Source organism: Staurois parvus, unplaced genomic scaffold (assembly GCF_062004578.1).
Source record: "Staurois parvus isolate SC_StPar_1 unplaced genomic scaffold, SC_StPar_1.0 ptg000097l, whole genome shotgun sequence".
Lineage (NCBI taxonomy): Eukaryota > Metazoa > Chordata > Amphibia > Anura > Ranidae > Staurois > Staurois parvus.
This window is the reverse complement of record NW_028317893.1, coordinates 2,861,458-2,885,939: the sequence shown is the minus strand read 5'-3', so window position 1 is coordinate 2,885,939 and position 24,482 is coordinate 2,861,458. Positions and strand designations below refer to the sequence as shown.

At 39.9% G+C, this 24,482-nt stretch overlaps 1 protein-coding gene across 6 annotated transcripts in view; it reads right to left on the bottom strand.

Annotated features, from left to right (window-relative positions):
- Positions 1 to 4,921: 4,921 nt before the first annotated feature.
- Positions 4,922 to 24,482, bottom strand: part of ANKRD12 (ankyrin repeat domain 12) — a 179,822-nt gene continuing 160,261 nt past the window's right edge. For all 6 annotated transcript variants that reach the window (XM_089670995.1, XM_089670996.1, XM_089670994.1 and 3 more), the window contains 2 exons: positions 16,821 to 16,916; positions 4,922 to 6,311 (listed from right to left, as the gene is read on the bottom strand). In XM_089670995.1, coding sequence (XP_089527121.1) covers positions 6,126 to 6,311; positions 16,821 to 16,916 — 282 coding nt within the window. In that variant the 3' untranslated portion in view covers positions 4,922 to 6,125. The remainder of the gene's footprint in view (positions 6,312 to 16,820; positions 16,917 to 24,482) is intronic.

The window sequence follows — 24,482 nt, the reverse complement described above, 5'->3', positions numbered from 1 at the left end:
GGGACCAAAAGTAATGGGACAGAATAATAATCATAAATCAAACTTTCACTTTTTAATACTTGGTTGCAAATCCTTTGCAGTCAATTACAGCCTGAAGTCTGGAACACATAGACATCACCAGACGCTGGGTTTCATCCCTGGTGATGCTCTGCCAGGCCTCTACTGCAACTGTCTTCAGTTCCTGCTTGTTCTTGGGGCATTTTCCCTTCAGTTTTGTCTTCAGCAAGTGAAATGCATGCTCAATCGGATTCAGGTCAGGTGATTAACTTGGCCATTGCATAACATTCCACTTATTTCCCTTAAAAAACTCTTTGGTTGCTTTTGCAGTATGCTTTGGGTCATTGTCCATCTGCACTGTGAAGCGGCGTCCAATGAGTTCTGAAGCATTTGGCTGAATATGAGCAGATAATATTGCCCAAAACACTTCAGAATTCATCCTGCTGCTTTTGTCAGCAGTCACATCATCAATAAATACAAGATAACCAGTTCCATTGGCAGCCATACATGCCCACGCCATGACACTACCACCACCATGCTTCACTGATGAGGTGGTATGCTTAGGATCATGAGCAGATCCTTTCCTTCTCCATACTCTTCTCTTCCCATCACTCTTGTACAAGTTGATCTTGGTCTAATCTGTCCATAGGATGTTGTTCCAGAACTGTGAAGGCTTTTTTAGATGTCGTTTGGCAAACTCTAATCTGGCCTTCCTGTTTTTGAGGCTCACCAATGGTTTACAGTTGCAAGAAAAAGTATGTGAACCCCTTGGGATTACGTGGAGTTTTGCATGAATTCGGCATAAAATGTGCTCTGAACGTCATCAAAGTCACAACAATAGAAGAACACAGTCTGCTGAACATAATACTACACAAACATTAGATGTTGCCATGGTTTAATTGCACATAACATGTAAACATTCACAGTGCAGGGAGGAAAAAGTATGTGAGGCCCTAGCTTAATGACTTCTCCCAGAGCTAATTGGAGCCAGGAGTGAGCCAACCTTGACTCCAATCAGTGTGATGATATTGGATGTGTTGCTGACAGCTGTCCTGCCCTTAAAAAACACACACCTGTTTTGGGTTTACTGGTTTCAAGAAGCACTGTCTGATGTGAACCATGGCTCGCAGAAAAGAGCTATCAGCAGACCTACGACCAAGAATTCTTGACTTGCATGAAGCTGGAAAGGGTTACAAAAGTATCTCCAAAAGCCTTGATGTTCATGTGTCCACGGTAAGACAGACTGTCTACAAATGGAGAAAGTTTAGCACTGTTGCTACTCTCCCTAGGCATGGTTGTTCTGTAAAAATGACTGCAAGAGCACAGCGCAGAATGCTGCATGAGGTAAAGAAGAACCCCAGAGTGTCAGCTAAAGACCTACAGAAATCTCTGGCACATGCTTACTTTTTTGTTGACACATCTACAATAAGGAAAACATTAAACAAGAATGTAGTACATGGGAGGACACCACAGAGGAAGCAATTGCTGTCCAAAAAGAATATTGCAGCACGTTTGAAGTTTGCAAAAGAGCACCTGGATGTTCCATAGCACTACTGGCAAAATATACTGTGGACAGATGAAACCAAGATTGAGTTGTTTGGGAAGAACACACACTATGTGTGGAGAAAAAAAGGCACAGCACACCAACATCAAACCTCATCCCCACTGTAAAACATGGCTGAGGAAGCATCATGGTTTGGGGCTGCTTTGCTGCCTCAGGGCCTAGACGGATTGTTGTCATTGATGGGAAAATGAATTCCAGAGTTTATCAAGACATTTTGCAGGAAAATGTACGACCATCTGTCCGCCAACTGAAGCTCCGCAGAGGAAGGGTGATGCAACAGGACAATGACCCAAAGCATACAAGTAATTCAACAAAACAATGGCTGCAACAGCACAGAATACGCCTTCTGGAGTGGCCCAGTCAGAGTCCTGACCTCAACCCGATTGAAATGCTGTGGCATGACCTTAAGAGAGCGATTCACACCAGACATCCCAAGAATATTGCTACACTGAAACAGTTTTGTGAAGAGGAGTGGTCCAAAATTACTCCAGATCATTGTGCAGGTCTGATCTGCAACTACAGGAAACATTTGGTTGAGGTTATTGCTGCCAAAGGAGGGTCAACCAGTTATTAAGTCCAAAGGTTCACATACTTTTTCCTCCCTGCACTGTGAATGTTTACATGTTATGTGCGATTAAACCATGGCAACATCTAATGTTTGTGTAGGATTATGTTCAGCAGACTGTGTTCTTCTATTGTTGTGACTTAGATGACGTTCAGAGCACATTTTATGCCCAATTCATGCAAAACTCCACGTAATCCCAAGGGGGTTCACATACTTTTTCTTGCAACTGTACATCTTGTGGTGAACCCTCTGTATTCACTCTGGTGAAGTCTTCTCTTGATTGTTGACTTTGACACACATACACCTACCTCCTGGAGAGTGTTCTTGATCTGGCCAACTGTTGTGAAGGGTGCTTTCTTCACCAGGGAAAGAATTCTTCGGTCATCCACCACAGTTGTTTTCCGTGGTCTTCCGGGTCTTTTGGTGTTGCTGAGCTCACCGGTGCGTCCCTTCTTTTTAAGAATGTTCCAAACAGTTGTTTTGGCCACGCCTAATGCTTTTGCTATTTCTCTGATGGGTTTGTTTTGGTTTTTCAGCCTAATGATGGCTTGCTTCACTGATAGTGACAGCTCTTTGGATCTCATCTTGAGAGTTGACAGCAACAGATTCCAAATGCAAATAGCACACATGAAATGAACTCTGGACCTTTTATCTGCTCATTGTAATTGGGATAATGAAGGAATAACACACACCTGGCCATGGAACAGCTGATAAGCCAATTGTCCCATTACTTTTGGTCCCTTAACAAGTGGGAGGCACATATGCAAACTGTTGTAATTCCTACACCGTTCACCTGATTTGGATGTAAATGCCCTCAAATTAAAGCTGACAGTCTGCAGTTAAAGCACATCTTGTTCGTTTCATTTCAAATCCATTGTGGTCATGTATAGAGCCAAAAATGTTAGAATTGTGTTGATGTCCCAATATTTATGGACCTGACTGTGTATTTTTTTTTTTTACAATGTTCTGTCATTGCTACAGCACTAATCAGCACTGTGCCGACCCAGGAAGGGTTTTTATTTTAGATACTCCTACAGATCTTTCCCTGTCAACGAAAACAATCAGGGAAAGGTCATAGGACTGCCACAATACACAGCACATATAAAATATTTATAAACTGTATATGTATGTGTACATAAAAATGAATAATGATGTATAGTAATCGATAGCTGTGAGAGTTTAAAATCTCTAAGAAAATGGTGTACAGTATATACACAGTCTACCTTTTTAAGGTAGGATTGTATCCGATTGATAGCCACAAGAAACATTTTAGTCTTCATAATTTTTTTTCAGGTGTTCTTCAGAAAGTTGCAAAGTTGACTGGTGCAGTACCTGGATGATAAAACAGAAGTACTGAAACACTGGTGAAATCGGGGGATGTAGAGTTTTATGAAAGAGGAGGGCTGAAAAAATTGACGAGAGTGAAGTGGGCCATTCACTAGTAAAATTGTAATCTGGTCAAAAGAACATTTGCTTTAAACCACAGTAACTAGAAAACTTGAAGGATGGAAATTTTTTTCCTTGAACGAATTAATTTCATTTGTTCAAAAAGTTAGTTTATTGCCAACTTTAGCCTGTTCATATCAATCTTTTAAAATGCATCTGGAGGGAAGCAAGCTGCCTATAAATTTTTTTTTTAATGAGAAAATGCTGGGTATTCCTTTTCTTTACATATACTATATTCACAAAACAAGATATTTCTGCATTTTTTTCAGGCAATACACAAACTTTTTTTTTTTTTTTTAAAGAAAAAAAATGAACAAACATGTCTATACTTACCTGCTGTGTGCAGTGGTTTTGCACTGAGCAGCCCGCATCCTCTTCTTCTCAGGTCCCCTGTCAGAGCTCCCAACCCCTTCTTCTTATGGGATGGGTGCCCACAGCAAGCAGCTTGCTACAGGGGCACCCACTGCTCCGTGTATCCATTCACACATAGAGCCGCGGCTTGGTCCCACCCCCTCTCTTCTCACTGGCTGTGATCGACAGCAGTGTGAGCCAATGGCTCCCGCTTCTCTCTTAGCCAAGGAGGAGAGGGTGTCCCTGGATAGCCAAGACTCCAGTGCACATTGCTGGATTGAGAGGGAACATATGTATTAGGGAGGGCTGGGGGGCATGCTGCACAGAGGTTTTTTACTTTCATGCATAGAATGCATGAAGGTAAAAGAAACCTTGAGCCTTTAAAACCACTTTAATTTTTAGATCTGCCTTAACCCTTTTACTAACAAGAAACTGTATCCGTTTAAACGGGACCCGGAGATTAACATGCCTAGCCAACAATGGTGGCGCGGGTAGGCTGGAGCGCACGCTCCCTACCCAGAAATGCCAATGACGTATATATACGTGATTTTGCGCAGCCCTGACGCAGTACTTCTACTATAGGGTGGCGGGGAAGCGGTTAAGGAGCAGGATGAGAAATTTTTCTGGAATGAATTACTTTTTGGACAATGTATGTGGTTTTCATATGGGAATTTCATTCATGTTAAAACTGAATAATAAAAAGCAAGGGATTTTTTTCTAACACCTTTCGACCATTCATCAAATGTACAAAGAATTTTTGTACGAATGCTTGCAGGAATATTCTTGGGAGAAAATCTACTAGTTTATGTCCACACACACACCAAGGTTTGGCTGCAATGGGGCTTTAAAAACATAACTGAAGGAGTCCTTTCTGTACTTTTTAATTTTAAGTGCATATTCCATGGAAACTTTCCCCTACATAGCCTAAAGTAAAAAAAAAAACAAACCCCAAAAAACAAAATTATGCCAGTTGTCAAATAAATTTACTAACAAATTAGTTCATATGCGTTCTGAACATGACCAATAAAATTTATTAAACAATATATTTACATAGATATGTACAAATTTTAGGTAAATATTAAAATAGAACATTTACAATTTTAGAATTTGTTTCGTTCAAAGTCATTTTTTTTTCTTTAAAAATAGGCTCATTTGAGTCTGATGTCTAACAAGAATTATTTTTTTTGTTGGTTTTTAGGATTTAAACAAAAAAATAATCTGAGTAAGATAAAGATTATCTTCAGCAGGCTAACATGAATTCTGTTTAAGTGTTAAATAGCAATGAGTCTGGTGCAGTAAACGTGTTGAAGTGTGACGCATGCAATACCTTTTATCCATAAACCTGTACAAGGCCATGATCATGCCTTACTGAACACTGACAAATACAACACATTACAGTAGAAAGAAAATAAGAAAAAAAAAAAAAAAAAAAAAAAGAAGACGACAACTTTGGTCCATTAAAACGGCAGACATAGGTTTACACATAAAATATCTATTTTATACAGGCTTTGATCATTAATTACATACTATATACAAATGCACAAATATATATAGAAAATAAGTTATTTAAAATAAGACAATATTATATCTGTTTGAATTTCACATGTCTCCTTAGATCTGATCCATTCAGAGCATTTCTATAGTTTTGTTTTTTTAATGTGTTTTTAGATGCATTACACTTCATCTTTTTTGTTATGTAATGGAACATAAACCCTTTAAACTTGGTGTAAGGGGGTGCTGTGTTCCTGCATTGCACTTTTAGGTAGATATCCCTATGGCACTCAGTGGATTAGCTCTGTATTGGGACTATAATGCATTGATGTGCAAACGTCCGGTACCAAAAGCATCATACAGAGGTGATGGACAATTCTCTATTATGTGATCTAGGGCTACTTAACATTAAGCAGCTTCCTGAGCTGCCAGTTTAAAGTGGAACTCTGATTCCACCAAAGTGATATTATATTAGTAAAAGTTGAATAAACTTTTCCATAGTTAAATATAAAATTAATAAATCCTAAATGCACATGCTAGACTGCACGATCCTGAAAGGCCTGAAGGCTAGGTGCACTTTGTATTTCTTTGAGTTCCCTCCTCCTATTTGAAACCTCATTCAAGAAGCAATGCCTTTTCCATAACTGTAATGTCAGCTGAAGGCGACCTATAAAATGTAGCCTATGGTGGCAGTTGTAGAGTTCTACAGCATCATATAGGTGTCAGTTCAAAGTCATCATTGACCTCCACAAGCGGAACATAGAATTCTTGGATCTCGTAGATGCTGACAGATTTGTATGTAGCTGGATCAAGTTCTTGGAGTTTGAGCTGCCATTCTAATCTCTGAACAGCATTCAGAGCTGCTGCTTCATGCTGCTGTCTCATGAGTAAACATGTCTACAGAAAAAGAATAAAAGTGATATAGTTAACCTACATAGGGCAACTAGTGACATTTACTGTGCAAAGCAAGTGCACAAATACATTCAAGAATGTGTGAAAACAATTTGCAAAGCTGACTGTCCTACTTTCCATATTACCTGCTTCCCTTGCATAATTTCATGTGTCAAAATACAGTGTTGAGTATACAATTATCCAAACAATGAAAATGTGCACAGTTTAATATATACATAGAAGAGTCTCCTTGCCATGTCTACATTTTAGTAAAAAGTAGAGTTCTAGTTCATTTAATTATACATTCATATCTTTCAAGCATTCTGGAAACCCTTTGGTCTAATTCTCAAACTCATCTTCAAAAGGATCCATTAAACCTTGAAAGTGAAACTTTTTTGTGTCCGACTTCCATTTGTTGACTATACCAAGGCTCCATTCACACCTGCACACTTTGTAAAAGCGGGCAAAATTACACTTTTTGTGTGAGTTTACAAAATGCACTAAAAAAACGCATCACATTTGCAATGCTATTCATTGTTATGGCACCCTGAATGCAGCAAGAAGACATTTGGTTAAAACCACACAAAGCTCAACAGAGCAAAAAAAAAAAAAAACTACATGAGCTACTTTGCTGCATTTGATGCACTTGGGGAAGCTCATTGAAATTAATAGCTCCCCTGTATATGTTATGCTAAAAAATGTTAAAAATTGGATTTTTTTTTCTACTTACCTGTAAAATCCATTTCTTGGAGTACATCATGGGACACAGAGCAGGCTATAATCATTTCTATCTGGGTTATGTGCCACCTATAGGTGCATGGACACCAGCAGACCAAAAGCAGACAGGAAGTCCTCCCCTATATAACTCCTCCCATACAGGAAGCCCCTCAGTTTTGTAGCAAGCAATGAAATCCCAGAATGAGGGAAAGAAACTCTGTGTCCCGTGATGTACTCCAAGAAATAAATTTTACAGGTAAGTAGACAAAAAATCCAATGTTCTTTATCATACATCACAGGACACAGAGCAAGCTATAATCATTACTATCTGGTCTGTCCCAAAGCCATGCACTTGAGGTTAGGGCGACAGACAAAAAAACCCATCATCAATCCTAAGGAACCTACTCTGTTATCTGCAACACGCTGCAACCATAAGCAGTATCCTTTGCGGCTTCCTCATCCACATGGTAAAACCTTGTGATTGCATGTACCAAAGACCATGTTGCAGCCTTGCAGACCTGAGCCACTGACTCTTGATGACGACTAACACAAGATGCCCACGCTCCTGGCAGAGTGCGTTTTTACCCAAACGAGGGAACCTAACACTTCAAGCCATAGGTGCGGGCGATTAACTGGCAGATTGACTGCAAATTAGCTGCCTTACATGCCGCCTGACCTTTTGGCAGAACAATCAAGTCTGACTGCCTGATCTGTGCAGATAACCTTAAGGTCTTACTAAACCCACAACAGTAAAATCAGTCTGTATATGCAGTAACGTGCTGGTTATACTCACTGTGGAACCTAAGGGGTTAGTCCTCTGCATTGTGTAAAAAGGTGGTTTGATCCTGACTTTTCTGATATTCCCCCTCTTATCACCTAATAAGACACATGGTGTAGAGACATACTGCACATGTTCAGTTTGGTGTGTATTACTAGAGTGTTTTTTTTTTCTTGGGAGAGTGCATGTGATCAGTGCAGTGCCAAATCAGCACTGCCCAGACAGAGGTCAGGGGTTTTGCATCCTCCTAGAGTAGAATGAAAACTCCTCCTACAAGCTTTAACCAGTGCTCTGCTGAACACTGATAGAAATCCCAAGACTGCTCTAACTGCTGATGAGAAAAGGTTTAGCAGTTTATATTTACTAGAAGAGTGAGAGTGATAGAGTGAATGCAGGGTTCCTGGGTTTAGTAACACTTTAAATAAATTCCGACAGCCTGAACCACTTCAAAAATGTGAAGAGCTTCCTCTCCTGGTGACTGCCTCTAGAAAAACAGATACAGCTGATAACTGGCCTTAAATGGAACATAAAGCGGAGCTCCACCCAAAAGGGGAAGTTCTGCTTTAATGCTTTGTCCTCCATTCCCAGTTAAGGATTGGCAGCACCCTTCCAGTTGCAGTGGGTACCCATTCTCACTTCAACTGCGATCATCAGGGGCAATCGGAAGTTTCATAGCAGAACCAGCAAAGGAAAAAGAAGCTTTCCGAATAGATTCAAGTCTCCTGTCAACTGGGCCCTAAAAATCTAGACACGTTAGATGTTTACTAAGACAGGAGATCACTGTATCCACTGTGGGCATACTGACCTCCTTTCTCCACCATATAACATGTATCCTAACGTTTCTGCCAGAGACAACCTAAGATAAGAGCATACCATGCAGAAAGGAACTGTACTAGCAATTTTTGTGCCCAGAAGCAATCACTCCGACAATTCCAGGACAGCCAATGCAGCAGCCAAGTCATCCTAAGTGACATACGCTGAAGCAGACGTGTTAAGAGTAAGTACAATGCCAGAGAAACACAGTGTTTCAGATACACCTGATGCTTTTGGTCTATCTGGAAATGTTAATACTTCAGACTATGACTGGAGTCCTCTTGGCTTTACTGTGGTGCACTTCTGCCCCTCTAGGCTGTGCTTCCCCCTACTCCTCCTTTTGGAATCCCTTCCTTTAAAATGTTTTGCAGGTAATATTATAGCAACTTTGTTGTCAATATCCAATTATGCAGCTTTGCAGGTATACAATTTTGCCTGTATGTAATTATGCATTTATGCAAGTATTTATGTATTAAGTTACGTACGCATGCAAGTATGTGGTTATGCAGCTACGCAGTCATAAAGGTATGCATGTATGCAGGTACAGAGTTATGCAAGTATACATGTATGCAGGCACATAGTTATGCAAGTGTGTGTGTATGCAGTTATGCAGATATGCAGTTATTAGCAGTACCTATCAGCCAACAAAAAGCAAATGCAGCACAAAGCAGTAATCCTTGCAGCAATCATGCACAATTATGCAGTGGCAATTCGGTAGAAAGGCAGTACAATAAGCAGTAATGCAGGGCCCCCTGTGGTTGGCAGCATCCAACCCCCTGATAGCACTCACCGGCACTTCTTCCCGGCTGTCAAACCGGCTGCACCTGCCTCCTTGAGCATGGCCAAGTAAATAAAATCTTCAATACATAACCAAGATGGCTGCTGGCCTCATGTGCACTAGGTATATACAGCTCCCCAAACCAGAGCACACCAGGGCAAAGAGCTTGATGAGACACAATCCATTGTAAGCACATCTACTATCCCTTGTTGCTAACAAGGAGGAGGACCCCTGGCAGCCCAAATTTTTTTAAAATGACCCTGCCACTAAAACATATCAATCCTACTGCAAGATCCTGTTTAGAAAAACAGAGATCCAATCTTCACCAATCACAGCGGGCTTTCTGCCCCGGGGTCAGCTGTCTTGGACCTATACAGCTGCATAACCTACCAGAAAGCGCTGACTGCCTAGGGTTCTGTAACGCAGGATCCAGCACCAAAAGGCCGTATTACAGGCAATCCCCGCCTTGTCTTCTATCTCTGGTACGGGACTCGGGTAGCATCCACTTTAGCATCTAGCCATCTGAATGGATCGGATTATCCAGTCCCTTGATTCCTATTAGAACCATTTTGAGACTTGCAGTATTCTCACACTGCTGAACTTTAGTGATAATCACTTTCAAGACACTGGCAAAAAACTGAGGGACTTCCTGTATGGGTAGAGTTATATAGGGGAGGACTTCCTGTCTGCTTTTGGTCTGCTGGTGTCCATTCACCTATAGATAGTAATATTTATAGCCTGCTCTGTGTCCAGTGATGTGCAATAAAATGCTACGTGCGAATGCAGCCCTAAACTTAGAAGTATATATGAACAAAAACCTTGTAAAACAACTGTTCTCAGCTGCAAAAGGGGCTTGGAGAGCTAGGGGTGGAGAAACAGCAGCATACTGATCTTTCCAGTGAAGAGCTGTGTAGGGGGCATATCAGGACAAGTCTGATCATTGAAGCATTGGCAAACTGTGCTCCCAGCAGAGCCAGAAAACTGACCATGCTGGGAAGGATATGTTTCTATGCCTAGCATGGTCTGTTTGAAATAAGAAACCAGGAGGATTGACAGGAACACTAGGTATTTCAAACAAAAGAAGAAATACAAAGAGAAAATGATACTTTTGAACACAAGAACATGGCACAACAGGCACAAGTCAGTACTATGAAATGCTGGGGTAACATATTCTATAACATACAGGTAGTACTGTATAATGCACTCGCAGTTTCTGACATAGGACAGGGTGGCCTTAAACATGCACGTTCTCTTGTCTGTGCTACCTTGTATACAGTTAAAAAAAAAAAAAAAAAAATCTGTTGTATCGTGCTAAAACAGGTAATATCACAAGATAGGCTCAATCCACAAAGTTAACAAACCAGAATGCTGTATAATTATTTTTACAGTATTTTTTCAGTTCAATCAAATGAGATTTTAAAATCAGTCACACAGCTGGATTATAAATCCTTACCGTTGTGTAAAAGCTTTGGGAATCGAGCCTAATGACTCATTAGCCCTCACCCACCCAGGGACAATCTTACATCAGGGCTGCTGAAATAATAGCAACTTGCTGTAGTTCACTGAAATAAATTCATCATACTGATGCAAAAGGGAACTGAAACAAAGAATAAATAGAGGTATATAGGGGACATGCTAACTTTACAGATATGGAGCTCCAGCAGCCATTGCAACGATGCCTAAAAATTACACCTTAATTAAAAAGGTTGTAATAGAGTGTTAAAGATATTTATTAATGGCTTCCCCCATAAATTCAGTTCCTTAGAGTATATTTTCTTCTCTCAATAGCTGTCACTACAGGCTGCACATGTGTATATTCATCAGCTATCATGACATCTCTTTGCTAGCCCATAGTGATAATCATCACAAGAGAATGCTGCAAGAGGAAAGTGGGGTCACCTTGGCACAACAAATATTTCTGCAGCATCTCCTTCATGCTGGGGCAGATGATGATGTGCACATGCACTGCTTGGTATCATCTGGAGGTCATTGAGCCTGTTCTGCATGATTACTGGGGGTAGGAGTGTGTGCGACTTGCTTTCATGGTGAGTCTACATTATAGTTAACGTTCATATGGCAACTTTAGTTCCACTTTAACTACTTATGTGTCTAAAGCTGGCCATACACTGCTTGAAATTGGCTGGTTCAACAGGGACCAGACGAATTTATATTAGTGTGTTGCTGTCCCCACTTGACAGTTGATCCTATGACTTCTGTCAAGGGACAAGCTGAAAAACATTTCCTGGTCATTAGCTGCAGCCGCTGTTCATTGTATTCTGACAGCTGTGTATGCAGCTGTCAGAATAAAACGTCCTGGTGGAGTGGAAATACTCAAGCCTTATTTTGTGTGGATGGAGAAATCTGTTATTTCCACCTGGCTGAATGAAAAAAAAATGCAAACACCATCTTTAATGAAGTACCGGTTTTGAGCTGTTCATGCAGGACAAACCAGCCGTGACCGTTACCGTTGTGGAATTAGCCCCTTAAAGCTCTTGGACAGCAGCATTGTTAGTAGTATTTGATGTACTAGAAGATTTAGATGGACATGACTAATTAAAGCTGAACTCCAGCTAAAGTTGGCCATATACTGTGCAAATTTAGCCTGCTTCCTAAGGAAATTCGCTCAGTGGGGAAAATTGGAAGGAACCAGATGGAAAACTGATTGCTGGCCGAAAAGCAGCTGCATCCAATCACATACAGCCACTGTTTGGGTATTTTGACTGCCAGCAGTCAAAATGTACCAGGCATAGCAGATTTGTCCATTTGTGTTGTATAGTGTGGACGGCGGAGCCTGTTCATTTTATTTTTGTTCAGCCTGTGGGCTGAACAACAAAAAACAAAACATAACATCAGTGCATGGCCAACTTAACACTTTTGAAGCAGTTACAAAAACATTTTTTTCCCTTTTGGAAAAGGTTTTACATACATTAATAAAATGTATATAAAACCTTATCCAAAATGTGCACATTGCAATATAAGACACTTTTGCTTTTAGGTTTAATACCACTTTAAAGGGCTTCATTCCAGATGGTAACAATCATGTTTGTCCTGAGTGAACAGCTAAAAACAAAAAAAAAAAAACTAGAGGATAAAATTGTTTACCAAAGACACAATGTACAATATGCAAGAATATTTTTACTCTCCAAATATAGAAAATATACAATAAAATGATTTATAAAAGCACTTATGGTCCCCTTCAAAAAAATGCACATGTATCAAAATTGATGTCCAAATAGAGCATTTGTTATGCACTCTCCACTGCAATCTAATCAAATAGATGATTTATGGCACAGAGAACCGGAAATGTAACACACAGCAAAAGAACAATTACATTACCCTGAGCTAAATAAACAAGGCACCCAACGTTACAAACAGATGGTTGTGAATAGAACAAAATGGCCTTTTGTCACGCCATCATAACCAACTATTACACATAAGTATGTCATAATAATTACAAAAAATTGTTTTGTAAAGATTGTGTGCGAAAGGGTGCATGGAGTTAAAAAAAAACAAAAAACAAATTTGCTGTGTTTTCTTTCTGGTTCCCTGTGCCATTCATCATAACCCATTATTGTTGGTCACTGTTCATAGAAGTTGTAAGTTTATTGTGCTTTCTACAAATATGTTAATAAAGATTTGTTGAGGTTTGCAATCCAAATCAGGAATGCAATGTCGTTTTTCTGAAGAATATATAAGCAAGTGACTCGTGAGTTATGCTATCTCAAACTGGAGGTTTTCTGGCGATTCATCCTTCAGATATTACTTCATCTAAACCCGAAACCAAAAATATAATATACTGGATCTTATCAATCCTTAGATGTCATGGCTGCACTAGTTTTGACTTAATTTGTTCCCTTTATTTTCTGGCCAGTATGACTTGCTGTCTTGGGGTGTCTCCTCCATCTATGGTGGGGCAATGGAGACAACCCTTGGACAGCAGCTCTGTCTGGAGGAGGTATTGTCAGATGGATTATTAGATTTAGATTTACATAAGTGACTAACAAGCCTAGGAGTCCTTTCACATGGGCGGTTTGTGCTCTGATCAGCAGAGGATACATTCACCTGCTGATCGGAGCAGATGACAAGTCCGTGTCCACTCTGTTTCTGCAGAGCAGACAAGGACAGACCCCGCTCTGCTCTATGGGCAACTGGGTGTAAATGGATTCTTCTGTCTGTTTACACCAGAATGCCTCCAATCTGGTCCGCCCAATGGAAGAGGATACAGCCCTGAATGGACCTGGAGGTAGGTGGATGCAAACAGACACAAGTCCATTTACACCTGCCAGTCCCATAGGAATGCATCTGATCAGGTCGGCCCAATCAGATCGCCCATGTGAAAGAGCCCCAACTCTCGCTAATACTATTTAAGCAGAAAAGGTGTTTTTAACCTTTTGGGATAAAGGTTTTAATAAATTAAAAGATGACCATTGTAAGCACTCTTGTCCAGGGGCGGACTGACAATTCATGAGGCCCCTGGGTAATAGGGGATCATGGGGCCCCTGTGTCCTTGCCCAAACTCAAATAAGCCTATGAAAAAGGTACCAGGGGCATCTCATGGGGCCCCCTACTGACCCCGGGCCCTCGGGCAATGCTCGAGTTTCCAAATGGTCAGTCTGCCCCTGCTCTTTTCAGTGTTAAATGGTTTATTTCAACCCTCCAACTCCCGCTTTTTCTGCACAGCGTGGTCTGTTAAAGGAAGTTAAAAAATAACAGCAAGATCAACAAATAAAAAAAAAAAAAAGAAAAAAAGTTACAATGGGACTAGAAAACAAAGAGTTCTTTGGTAATGCTAGTGATAGACTGTATTATATACGCAATTCTTGATTTCGCCTTTAGTACCAAAAATTTACCAGGCCATCCACAAGCATTTATTAAGAGACATCTTAACACCTATTAAAGGGTAACTATACTTTCATGAATATAAAAGATTTAAAAAAATAATATAACAATTGCGACATAAGCCATACTGTAATTTGTTATTCAAAATTATATTCACAATATAGTAACCTGGAGGAGTTCTGTACACAATTGTTGTATGGCGGGTCTGCAAAGTTTAATTTCCTGCTTGTGTGATTGGCCCACTGATTTTCCTAGAAATCTGCACTAAGATAGAAGTCAGATTTTAGGCATTTTCTGCAACAAAAAGTTTAGTTTTGGTGAGATGCTCCTAAATGATTGACTTCTAACGGGATGCAGACCCTGCCATTTTTCTCATTGGAGACCTGCTAGTGCATCAGCGGATCTAAAATGAAAAAGTCATTCCCATGGAGAATCAGTCCTATACAAGACAAGATGAAACAAAGAGCGCTAGAACTCTGCAACAAACTTTGCAATGTACATTGATCACCCAGAGGGGATTATTGTTTTACAACAAAAGTGTAGTTACACATTAAGACAAGAGTGGAAGCTGTGCTTATCATACATGGGGGGGGGGGGGGGGGAGATTACTAAAACTAGTGATTTAGACGCGTCTAAATCTACCTCTCCTCTGAAGCTCGATTCGCGTTCAAATTGTGCTTCAGAGCCACTTGACAGGCAATGAGGAAGCAATGTGACACCTCCTCACTTTTAACCCCATTTTTGCTGACAAATGCACCACAATCATGTGTTTGAGGCTGTGGTGAGTTTGCGTAGCTTCCACATTCACCTGAATGTGTCACATTCAGCAAGCTTGCCACCCCCTACATGTTAGGTGGATTTTGCTTTGTGCCTGCAGCATGTAAACTCCCCAGTCTGCTGCCTATTGTAGCTTAAAGGGAGGGCGGTTGGGAGACATAAAAAATGAAGTTCAACTGCACATTTTTACAACTCCCCAACAACATGTCCAAATTTTGCCAGAATACAATCTATTGCTATTAAAAAAAGAGAATCTATTCACATTAACAAAGAGGAGTTAAATCAGAATTAAAAAAATTGCAAGCAGGCAGCTATTTATTGCAGAAGAAACTTGCTATTTCTCTGCCGCAATAAAACACACAACTGCCTACTCACCACCTTCTACTAAATGTATACTGAGCTGCGCATGCGTACATTCCTTGTACATTATGGCTGTGCTGGAATGATTGACTCCCATGTGGCCAAAAACTCGGCAGTAGCCCAGTAAAGAGATCACAAAGGCCATTAAGGAATGCAACCACCAGTCAATCAAGAGGCTGAAAAAAATCTGACACCCGGGGGACAAGACGGATGTAATCATCGCATCACCTGAAGGTGGAGGTGAATATCCTGTGGAAATTAGTTCTGCTTTAAGACATATTCCAGTGGATTGCAAACTTAAAATAGAAGTTTGGGGTTTTTTTCTTCTGAAATCATACTTACCTAGGTGGATGCAGCATCGGTCCAATGCTGCATCTGTTCCCCGCCAGCTGTAGGTGTGAGAATTCAGCAATCACGAGTTATCACTGCCGCTGCCAGTCACTGCTGTCTGCTCTGCCACCCCCAAGCTCAATGGAGCACTGGGCTGTGGAGTGGGAGGGAGCGGCTGACTCAGGCTCTCAACAGATCACTGAGAGGTGGATCCAGATGCAACTCCAGACTCTGGGGTGGATCCCGACTTTAAAGTCAGGATCTTTCCCCAGCCTGGACCGGCTGAGTGATGTCAGCCTGCTTCAGCTGATAGAGGGTCACAGGAGTGCAGAACTAACTGCATTCCAGTGATCCACTGGAGAAGTACAGCCAAGAGAGCTTTCGCTGTACTTCTCCTATAAGGCTGACATATGAGAATGCTTTCACATTTCATAAAGAGAATATTCCTAACATTACAGTGAATAACAATACACAAATTAAACATTTTATGCATTTATGATGGAACTGTGCAATATTTGAAAATATGCAATGGAGACTGCATATCAGATGCTATATATGGAAACTGACAAATGTGAAGCATTTTTATAAATTATTGTACCTTATATTTGTAGAATTATGTGCATTTTCTATATTTGGAGAGAAAATACTCTAGCATATGATACATTGTTGTGCGGGGAGAGAATATAGAATACACTTTATATAATGTAGTCCACGTTTCGCAATACAAAATTAAATAAAAAACGCACCATCAATCAAATCATCAGTGTGCAATTACTAATTTTTTGCAATGAAGCAGAGAGAGCATTGCACAGGCTCTTGTAATGTTTTGCTATCAGGAGTTTAGCTTGAACTAACGAGCATGTAAAGCAAGGAGGGATTGGAAGCACACTCTGCACAGTCCCTGTGGATGACAAACTTCTGAAGAAGCACCCCAGAGATGCTGTATGCGACTATACTTCCTGTTACATCCTAAATATGGGTGTACCATGAAACATGGTCTAAAAAGTGGACTTAGCCTTAAATTGTAGGAAAACTAGTGTGCATGAAAGTTAAATCTGTGTGCTTTAAACTAGTATTTAAAAGTGATTAAAGAAACACTTAAAAAACACATGCTAAAACATACCTTTAGTTTATCAAATTTGTCATCAACATCATGCAGCCAAGACATAAACTGCCGTGCATTAAATCTATCTCTCACGGAAGCCTTCCCATCTTCACTCTGCAAAAACAAAAAAGTCAGAATTCATTATCTTTATATTTTTTCCAGGTCATAGATTGCGAAAGTATTGAAGCCAAAGCATTAAAAACAGCAATGAAACCCTACACACTTCTCTGACTTGTATTAGAACAGTGTGCACCCATGACACATTTCCAGAGTGTTTGGTGTTTTCTGAAGAGAGAGCTCTTTTGTGACTATATGCCTATCTAAATCTGTATAAGGTTCATATGAAAGAAGAAAAGGGGGGGGGGGGGAAATCACATTCAGCTGTATGTTAATTTGAGATATTTGGCTCTGTTCACTATTTTTCAGAAGAAAAGAGGTAGTCTGGCAAATATAAAAAAAGGAGCCCCATCTTCTGGCTGGAACTTGTAAAGATGAAATATTCATATGCATTTTCAGATGTATTTCGCACTTACCCAACTAAAATAATTTTTTATAATTGTATTTAATCCTGAATATATACAAAAACACTATACACTACCCTCTAAAATTAGTTCAGATTCTTGTATAAGCCCAGTCATGACTAGTTTTCTTTATACTGTGCAGCTAAACAGCAAATGTACACAAAAGGCCTAATTTATAATGGTGAGTAGATTTTGTTCTCCGCAGAACATTGCAGTAATTACTCCACACTGTGCCTCAAATTTATAGAACAATCATAAAATGCAGAGCCTGGTGTGAAGCTGGTGGTGTCCGTAATGCTACAGAGAACACTCTCCAGAATAGGAGGGAAGCCTTATCACATGACTTTTCAAAGTCATGGGAAAGCTGTTCTTCATGTCCACAGGCAGTAAAACCTTGCAAAGAGTCTAACTGTAGGCCTAACACATCCACAGCAAAGGAAAGGTAAAACTAAATATTAGGCAAGTACACTTCTGGCAGGGGTACCATTTTAAGTCATCTGTTTCTACTGTTTCTAGTTACAGAGTTGTGTTTGAGATTATATTTTCATACAATGTATAAGATTTAGGAGGACTTTGGTAATATGAAAGTTAAAATAAATTGTGCTTTGGAACTTTGCAATCAAAACACCATTCATTACACCAAAATACAATGCTGATGCATAGGAAAAACAATACAGATTATCCAGTCCCACCAAGCTAAAAGGTAGATGAGTGCCTATTATGAAATAAAGGAATTCATCTTCTGTCAGGATTTCACTACTGTTCTGGACCCCAGTGGGTATAGTTTTCCAGCCACTTCCATCACAGCTCTGACAGGATGAACTTTGCATTTTAGCACTGGCTACTGTTATCACCAGCATACACAAATTCTGAATATTATTAGAAAATGCACTAGAGCAGTGGTAGGTACCCTTGGCACTCCAGCTTTGGTAAAACTACAAGTTCCATGAGGCACTGTAAGACTGACACCAGGCATGATGGAATGTGTAGTTCCACCACAGTTGGGTGCCAATGTTGCCTACCCCTGTCAGCACTCTAGACTAGAGGATGCAGGGCACAGAAACACTGTTTTATACCTATTAGTAGGTACTCCTAAGAAATATATGATGTACGTATTGTCAAGAAGTGCAAGTCTGCTAAGAAACAGGGCCAAGCCCATTACAGCTGTTCAAAGAACAGGTCTATATTTCCGTGTGGGCTTTGACAAATTACTAAAGAGCCACCAGAGCACTGAATACTGCTAAACTCCATGCCAAGTCTGAGAGGTCTATTTTGGTGAAAATACTTTTACAGGCATTATTTGCATGGGCAGTTTATTGGCAGATACCTCCAGCACTTTCTAGACATTCAGTAAATATCTGGAAAACCATTAAGGAAGGTACAAACCACTCAACATGAAAAAAAGGCTTAATAAATGCCTAGTGATGCCAATATTTATTCAAACTGGAGTATGCATTGCCTATTAAAGCAGCAACACCAGTGAATGATGAATGAGAAGGGAACAGTCAGTAGGCTGTTGAATCACAAGCTTATTGCCTACTCTGTAACAGGTGTGAGGACAGTAAGGGATCATTCATAGGACTGTCAAATTTGAAGTAGCGGCTGTTTCTGTTGAGCTGCTTCATTCCAATACATGAATTGGATTGCCTACATGGGGATGCATGGATAACCAGAACATTCCCGTGGGGGCAAACACGGCCCTCACACGGATGTACATTATATTACACATTTGTGTGAATGAGGCATAAAAGACAAGGGACTCAAAGACAGATAAGGATATTATGGCACATGCACCTTCTGTATGCTAGTTGTTTTGTTTGCCCAATCTGCATCTGCTATGAAGCATCTGGAGAGATTTCAAGTTGTTTTATTGCCATGTATTGGGGTCTCAAGAGAACCAAGGAGGGACTGAGGAAGTGGGGGAAGGCATATGTTTGACAAAAACTTGCTCATTCTTGTCTGGATAAAAGCGGCAGTGGATCCATACAACGAACGCAAGTTTCTATGAAAGCCTTCTGCTATTTTCATCGGGTTTCCAGTGGGTCCCTGACTGCAAACGTTGAGATGAAGGGGTTTAAATGATGTCTCAAAGGATCACAGACGTTTAGCTAACATGGAACCTGGATTGTTATCTTTAAGGCAGAATTTATTCTTAGACCAGACCCACAATTTTTATAGAGCTAAATTGCTAATACACCATCCTACAAACCCAAAAGTGATTTCATGATCGGTGGCCTACAAATGTGCTTCCTAATGAAATTTTCACTCTAGGCATCATTGCAAAACATGACTGTTATTAATCAGTAGTGGACATTCGGTATGCTAAACATGCCCCCCCAAAAAACATAAACCTTCATGGAAGTACATAGTGACTGTGTAGCAAACACTATCCATTTTCAACACTGCATTTCCTGGGAGTTTCTTTTAATTCCTTAACCACTAGCCTACCGGACACTTATACCCCCTTCCTGCCCAGGCCAATTTTCAGCTTTCAGTGCCGTTGCACTTTGAATGACAATTGCGCGGTCATGCAATACTGTACCCATATGAAATTTTTATCATTTTTTTGAGACAGATAGAGATTTCTTTTGATGGTATTTAATCACCTCTGGGTTTTTTATTTGTTGCTAAACAAACCAAAAACAACTGAAATTTTGAAAAAGAAAAAAAGTTTTTTTTCTTAGTTTTTGTTTTAAAATTTTGTAAATAAGTGATTTTTCTCCTTCACTGATATGTGCTAATGATGCTGCAGTGATGGGCACTGATAAGGAGGCACTGGTAGGTGGCACTGATGGGCATTGACAGCCATCACTCATATATGGCACTGATAGGCGGCACTGTTAGGTGGCACTGATTGGCAGCACTGACTGGCATTGATAGGTAGCACTGACTGGCACTGATAGGTGACACTAAAAGGCAGCTCAGATGAGCACTGATATGTGGCATTGATGTGCACTGGTAGGTACTGATGTGGCATTGATGTGGCACTGACAGCTGGCATTGATGGACACTGACAGGTGGCACTGCTGGGGCTACACTGATCATCAGTGAACCTGATGATCTGTGTACATGTCCCCTCTGAGGAAAGCAGATTACCGGCTCTCCTCTCCTCTCGAGCTGTCAGCATGACAGCTCGTGAGGAGAGAAGTGCCGATAACAAGCATTTCCTTATTTACATGAGATCAGCTGTGATTGGACACAGCTGATCACATGACCGAGCTGAAATCTTCAGCTCTTTCCGTTGATCAGTGATCCGCTGCGCTCCCCGAGCCGTGCATGTGCGCTTAGAATGGGAAGATGTCATATGACATCCTCCCAGAACGAGAGAAACACCTTGCACCCATCATTTCCTTATATGGTGGGCGGGAGGTGGTTAATAAAAATAGTTTATATTTAACCACTTGTTTACCCTAAACAGTCCTAATCAGTGCCATATTTTCCTTCTCCCCAAAGCTGGTATGTTCTTGCAGATTTTTTTTTCCTCTCACTATTTGAAATTAAACTTATTTATTTAATTTCTATTTGGTTTGTTCATTAATTGCTTTGGCATTCCATAAAAAGTGCAAAACTGAAAAAAAAAAAAAACTATTGTAATGTGAAATAATTTTGCAAAGCTGTGTGTAAATTATCCATTTAGAGTAATTGTAAACAGGACAATCTATTGAATACATTTACACTTGTTATCCATAGTACAGCTATTATTAAGCCAACACTGAACAAAGTACAAAAAAGTATTTATAGTTTTGTTTTTTTTTAGTTTTTTATACTGTATATGGATTGTATAACAAACAGAAAACACAATTTGGAAGGAATTATCACCAAAATAAATTCTTGTTTGTTTTCTGAAAAACAAACAACAAAACCAACAAAACAACAGGGTTTATTTACTAAAACACGGAAGAGCAAAATCTGGTGCAGCTCTGCAAAGAAACCAATCAGCTTCCAAATTTTATTGTCAAAGTTTAATTGAACAAGCTGAAATTTGAAGCCGATTGGCTAGCATGCATGGCTGCAGATTATGCACTCTCAAGTTTTAGTAAATAACTCTTAAATATGTTTTATACTGTTACCTCAGACCATGACAAAGATACTACAGAATAAACAGGCCATAGCAGAAATGTAAAAATTGCTTTGCTTCATAGGGGTATATACAGGCATGAAAGCTATTGGAGTTCATCAGAAGATATGCAACAAGATGTACATACAAAATACCATTTTATATCATACTGGAAATACATAGAAAGTAAAAGCATTTGATGTTGATAACTATACAGAAAACACTGATTTACAGTATATTGCTACAATGGTTAATTTAGGCTAAAATGGTTTGGCCTCTGGGTGGCAGTGTTCTTTAGAATTTCATCTGTTTCAATTGCCAAGCTTTGGCTGTCTTCCAAATATTAAATAAAACTGTGCTACTGTACAAAGGAATAACTTTTTTATTTTATGCTGCTAACTACATGGAAACCTACTCACAACTTAGGCTGAAGGTTGGAATCAGCTACTAGTGTGCTGACGTAATAGAATGAAAAGTATCCCATTGGCCAATACTTAAAACATCCAGACTTCCTGTACACAAGATTTAAGTAATGTCTGGCTAGGGCTCCTGCATTCAAAGGATCAAAGAACACAGAGGGCTAAGATTGATATGTTAATGTGAAGGATAAACCAAATCAGCAGCCTGTCAAGGATGGGAGGGAGGGCCCGCCCCCGCCCACAAACCAGAGCATCGAACAGGAGAGACAGGGATAAGGCTAGTATTACAGCGTATTTCTTTAAAACGTAACAAGCATATAAACCTTGCAGTGCAGGAAGGGTCCCACTGCAAGGATATTTTTAGAAAAATCCCAGATTTTAGGTGGTTCTAGAGCCTTAAGGTGTTTTACCTTAATGCATTCTATGCATTGAGGTAAAAAAAACATTCTGCTATCGAGGTTCCCCCCCAGCCCCCTTATACTTACCTGAACCCAAACTCAATCCAACAATGTGCACGAGAGCAACACCTCTCCCGACTCCGTCTCTCCTCACTGGGTAGATGGACATGCACCTGTCAATCAGATCCTATGACAAGGGAGCGGGGGAGGAGCAGAGCCCCGCTGTCTGTGGCAACAGACACAGACAGCGGGCCTGCATGTGTGCCATGTAGTAGAATGTTCATATTCATCCATATATTTCATCATATTGATAATAATTAGCGTATATAATTAAATACTAACTAGTAATAGTTATTGTTAAGCAATGGTTATTTTTAGAAACCTAAAGAGTAAAATATGTATATTTAAAAGTTGAACTCTAGATTACACCAGTTTCATATTGGTACTTTTTTTTTTTTTCAAGACACAGTTCACAGACATTGTGTCTGCAGGTGCAGATGTCCATTATTGTTTTATTTATGTTAATTATATTGATATATGTCTTGACAACCAATCATATTGTACCATATTAGAAATTTACGGTCAAGGATTTTTATATAAAGAAGTAAAGAAGCCCGAGTGCTCTCTTTCTATGAGCAAGTGCTGAACTTGCTCCCAGCTGCAGCTGATATTAACCATTCCGGAAGATTTTACCCCCTTCATGACAAGGCCATTTTTTTTCTATTTGGCACAGGGTTATTTTAAGTGGCAATTACACGGTCATGAAATGCTGTATAAAAATTAGATTTAAATATTTTTATTTACACTAATATAGAGCTCTTTTGGTGGTATTTGACCCCCACTAAGGTTTTTATTTATTATATAAATGAATGAAAAGACTGAACATTTTGAAAAAAAAATATTTTCTATTTTCTATTCTAAAACATATCCAATAAAAAAAAACTAATTGGTTCATAAATTTAGGCCAAAATGTATTCTGCTACATGTCTTTGGTAAAAAAAAAAAAAAATCCCAATCAGTGTATATTATTTAGGCTGTAGGAGAGTTATGTCCACAAACAATGATATATAATTTTTTCAAATTCAATCCTGATGTACTGATTGCTGATCTCATTTCTTGACGACCTTAAAATGTCAGGACAGTACATAGTCTGATGTATTTAACCACTTGCCTACAGGGCACTTTTACCCTCTTCCTGCCCAGGCCAATTTTCAGCTTTCAGCACTGTTGCACTTTGAATGACAATTGCGTAGTTATGCAACACTGTACCCATATGAAATTTTCTTTTTTTTTTCCACATAGAGCTTTCTTTTGGTGGTATTTAATCGCCACTGGGCTATAAACGAAAAAAAGAGCAAAAAAAGGTCTTTGTCTGTATTGTACAATTTTGCAAACAGGTCAATTTTCTCCTTCACTGATGTGCGTTGATGAGGCGGCACTTGTCGGCAGCACTGATGGGAATTGATGAGGAGGCACCAACGGTGCTGCACTGATATGCAACACTGATGGGCGCCACTGCTGGTCACTATTGGGGCTGCACTGATATACAAAGCAGATGTCCTCTGTGACACTTGCCGTTTATTGGCATTACTCTCCTCATACTGTGACAGCGTGAGAAAAATGCTGCCGATAACCGGCAACTGTATTTACTTTGTGATCAGCTGTGTCATTGGACACAGCTGATCACGTGGTAAAAGGCCACAGTGATTTTACCTTGTAATGTGATCAAATGATGAAATGAAATAAAATGTTTTTTTTTTCTTCACATTTTTTTTTTTTTTAACATACTGTCACCAGTGCAGTACAGCATTATGATATGACTGGTGTGGCAGTAATTACGAACACTGACTGGTTGGTGACAACAAAAAAAATATTGAAGATTATTTACAATTTTTTTTTTTTTAAACTTTATCTTTAATTTTTTTTTAATACTTTCAATGTTAACACTGTACTACAGTGGGGGGTGGCACATAGCGATCACATGATCACCGAGTCCTGAGATTCACATTATGCTGCCCCGATGCCCCCAACACCTGCCCCATGTCAGTACATGCAAAATGATGTACGGGTACATCACTTTGCCTGCATATGCCTACCGCCTGCAGTAAAAGTGCTATGGGCAGTCAGCAAGTGGTTAATAAATCCCCTGCTCTTTTGTAAATTCACCGCATGGTTATGTTTTATTATCCTACATCAGTCACCATAGGAAGCTGCTCTCTATGGTGGCACAAGGAGAAGAGGAGGAGCCGAGACCACTGGCGGGGGACCTGAGAAGAGGAGGATCA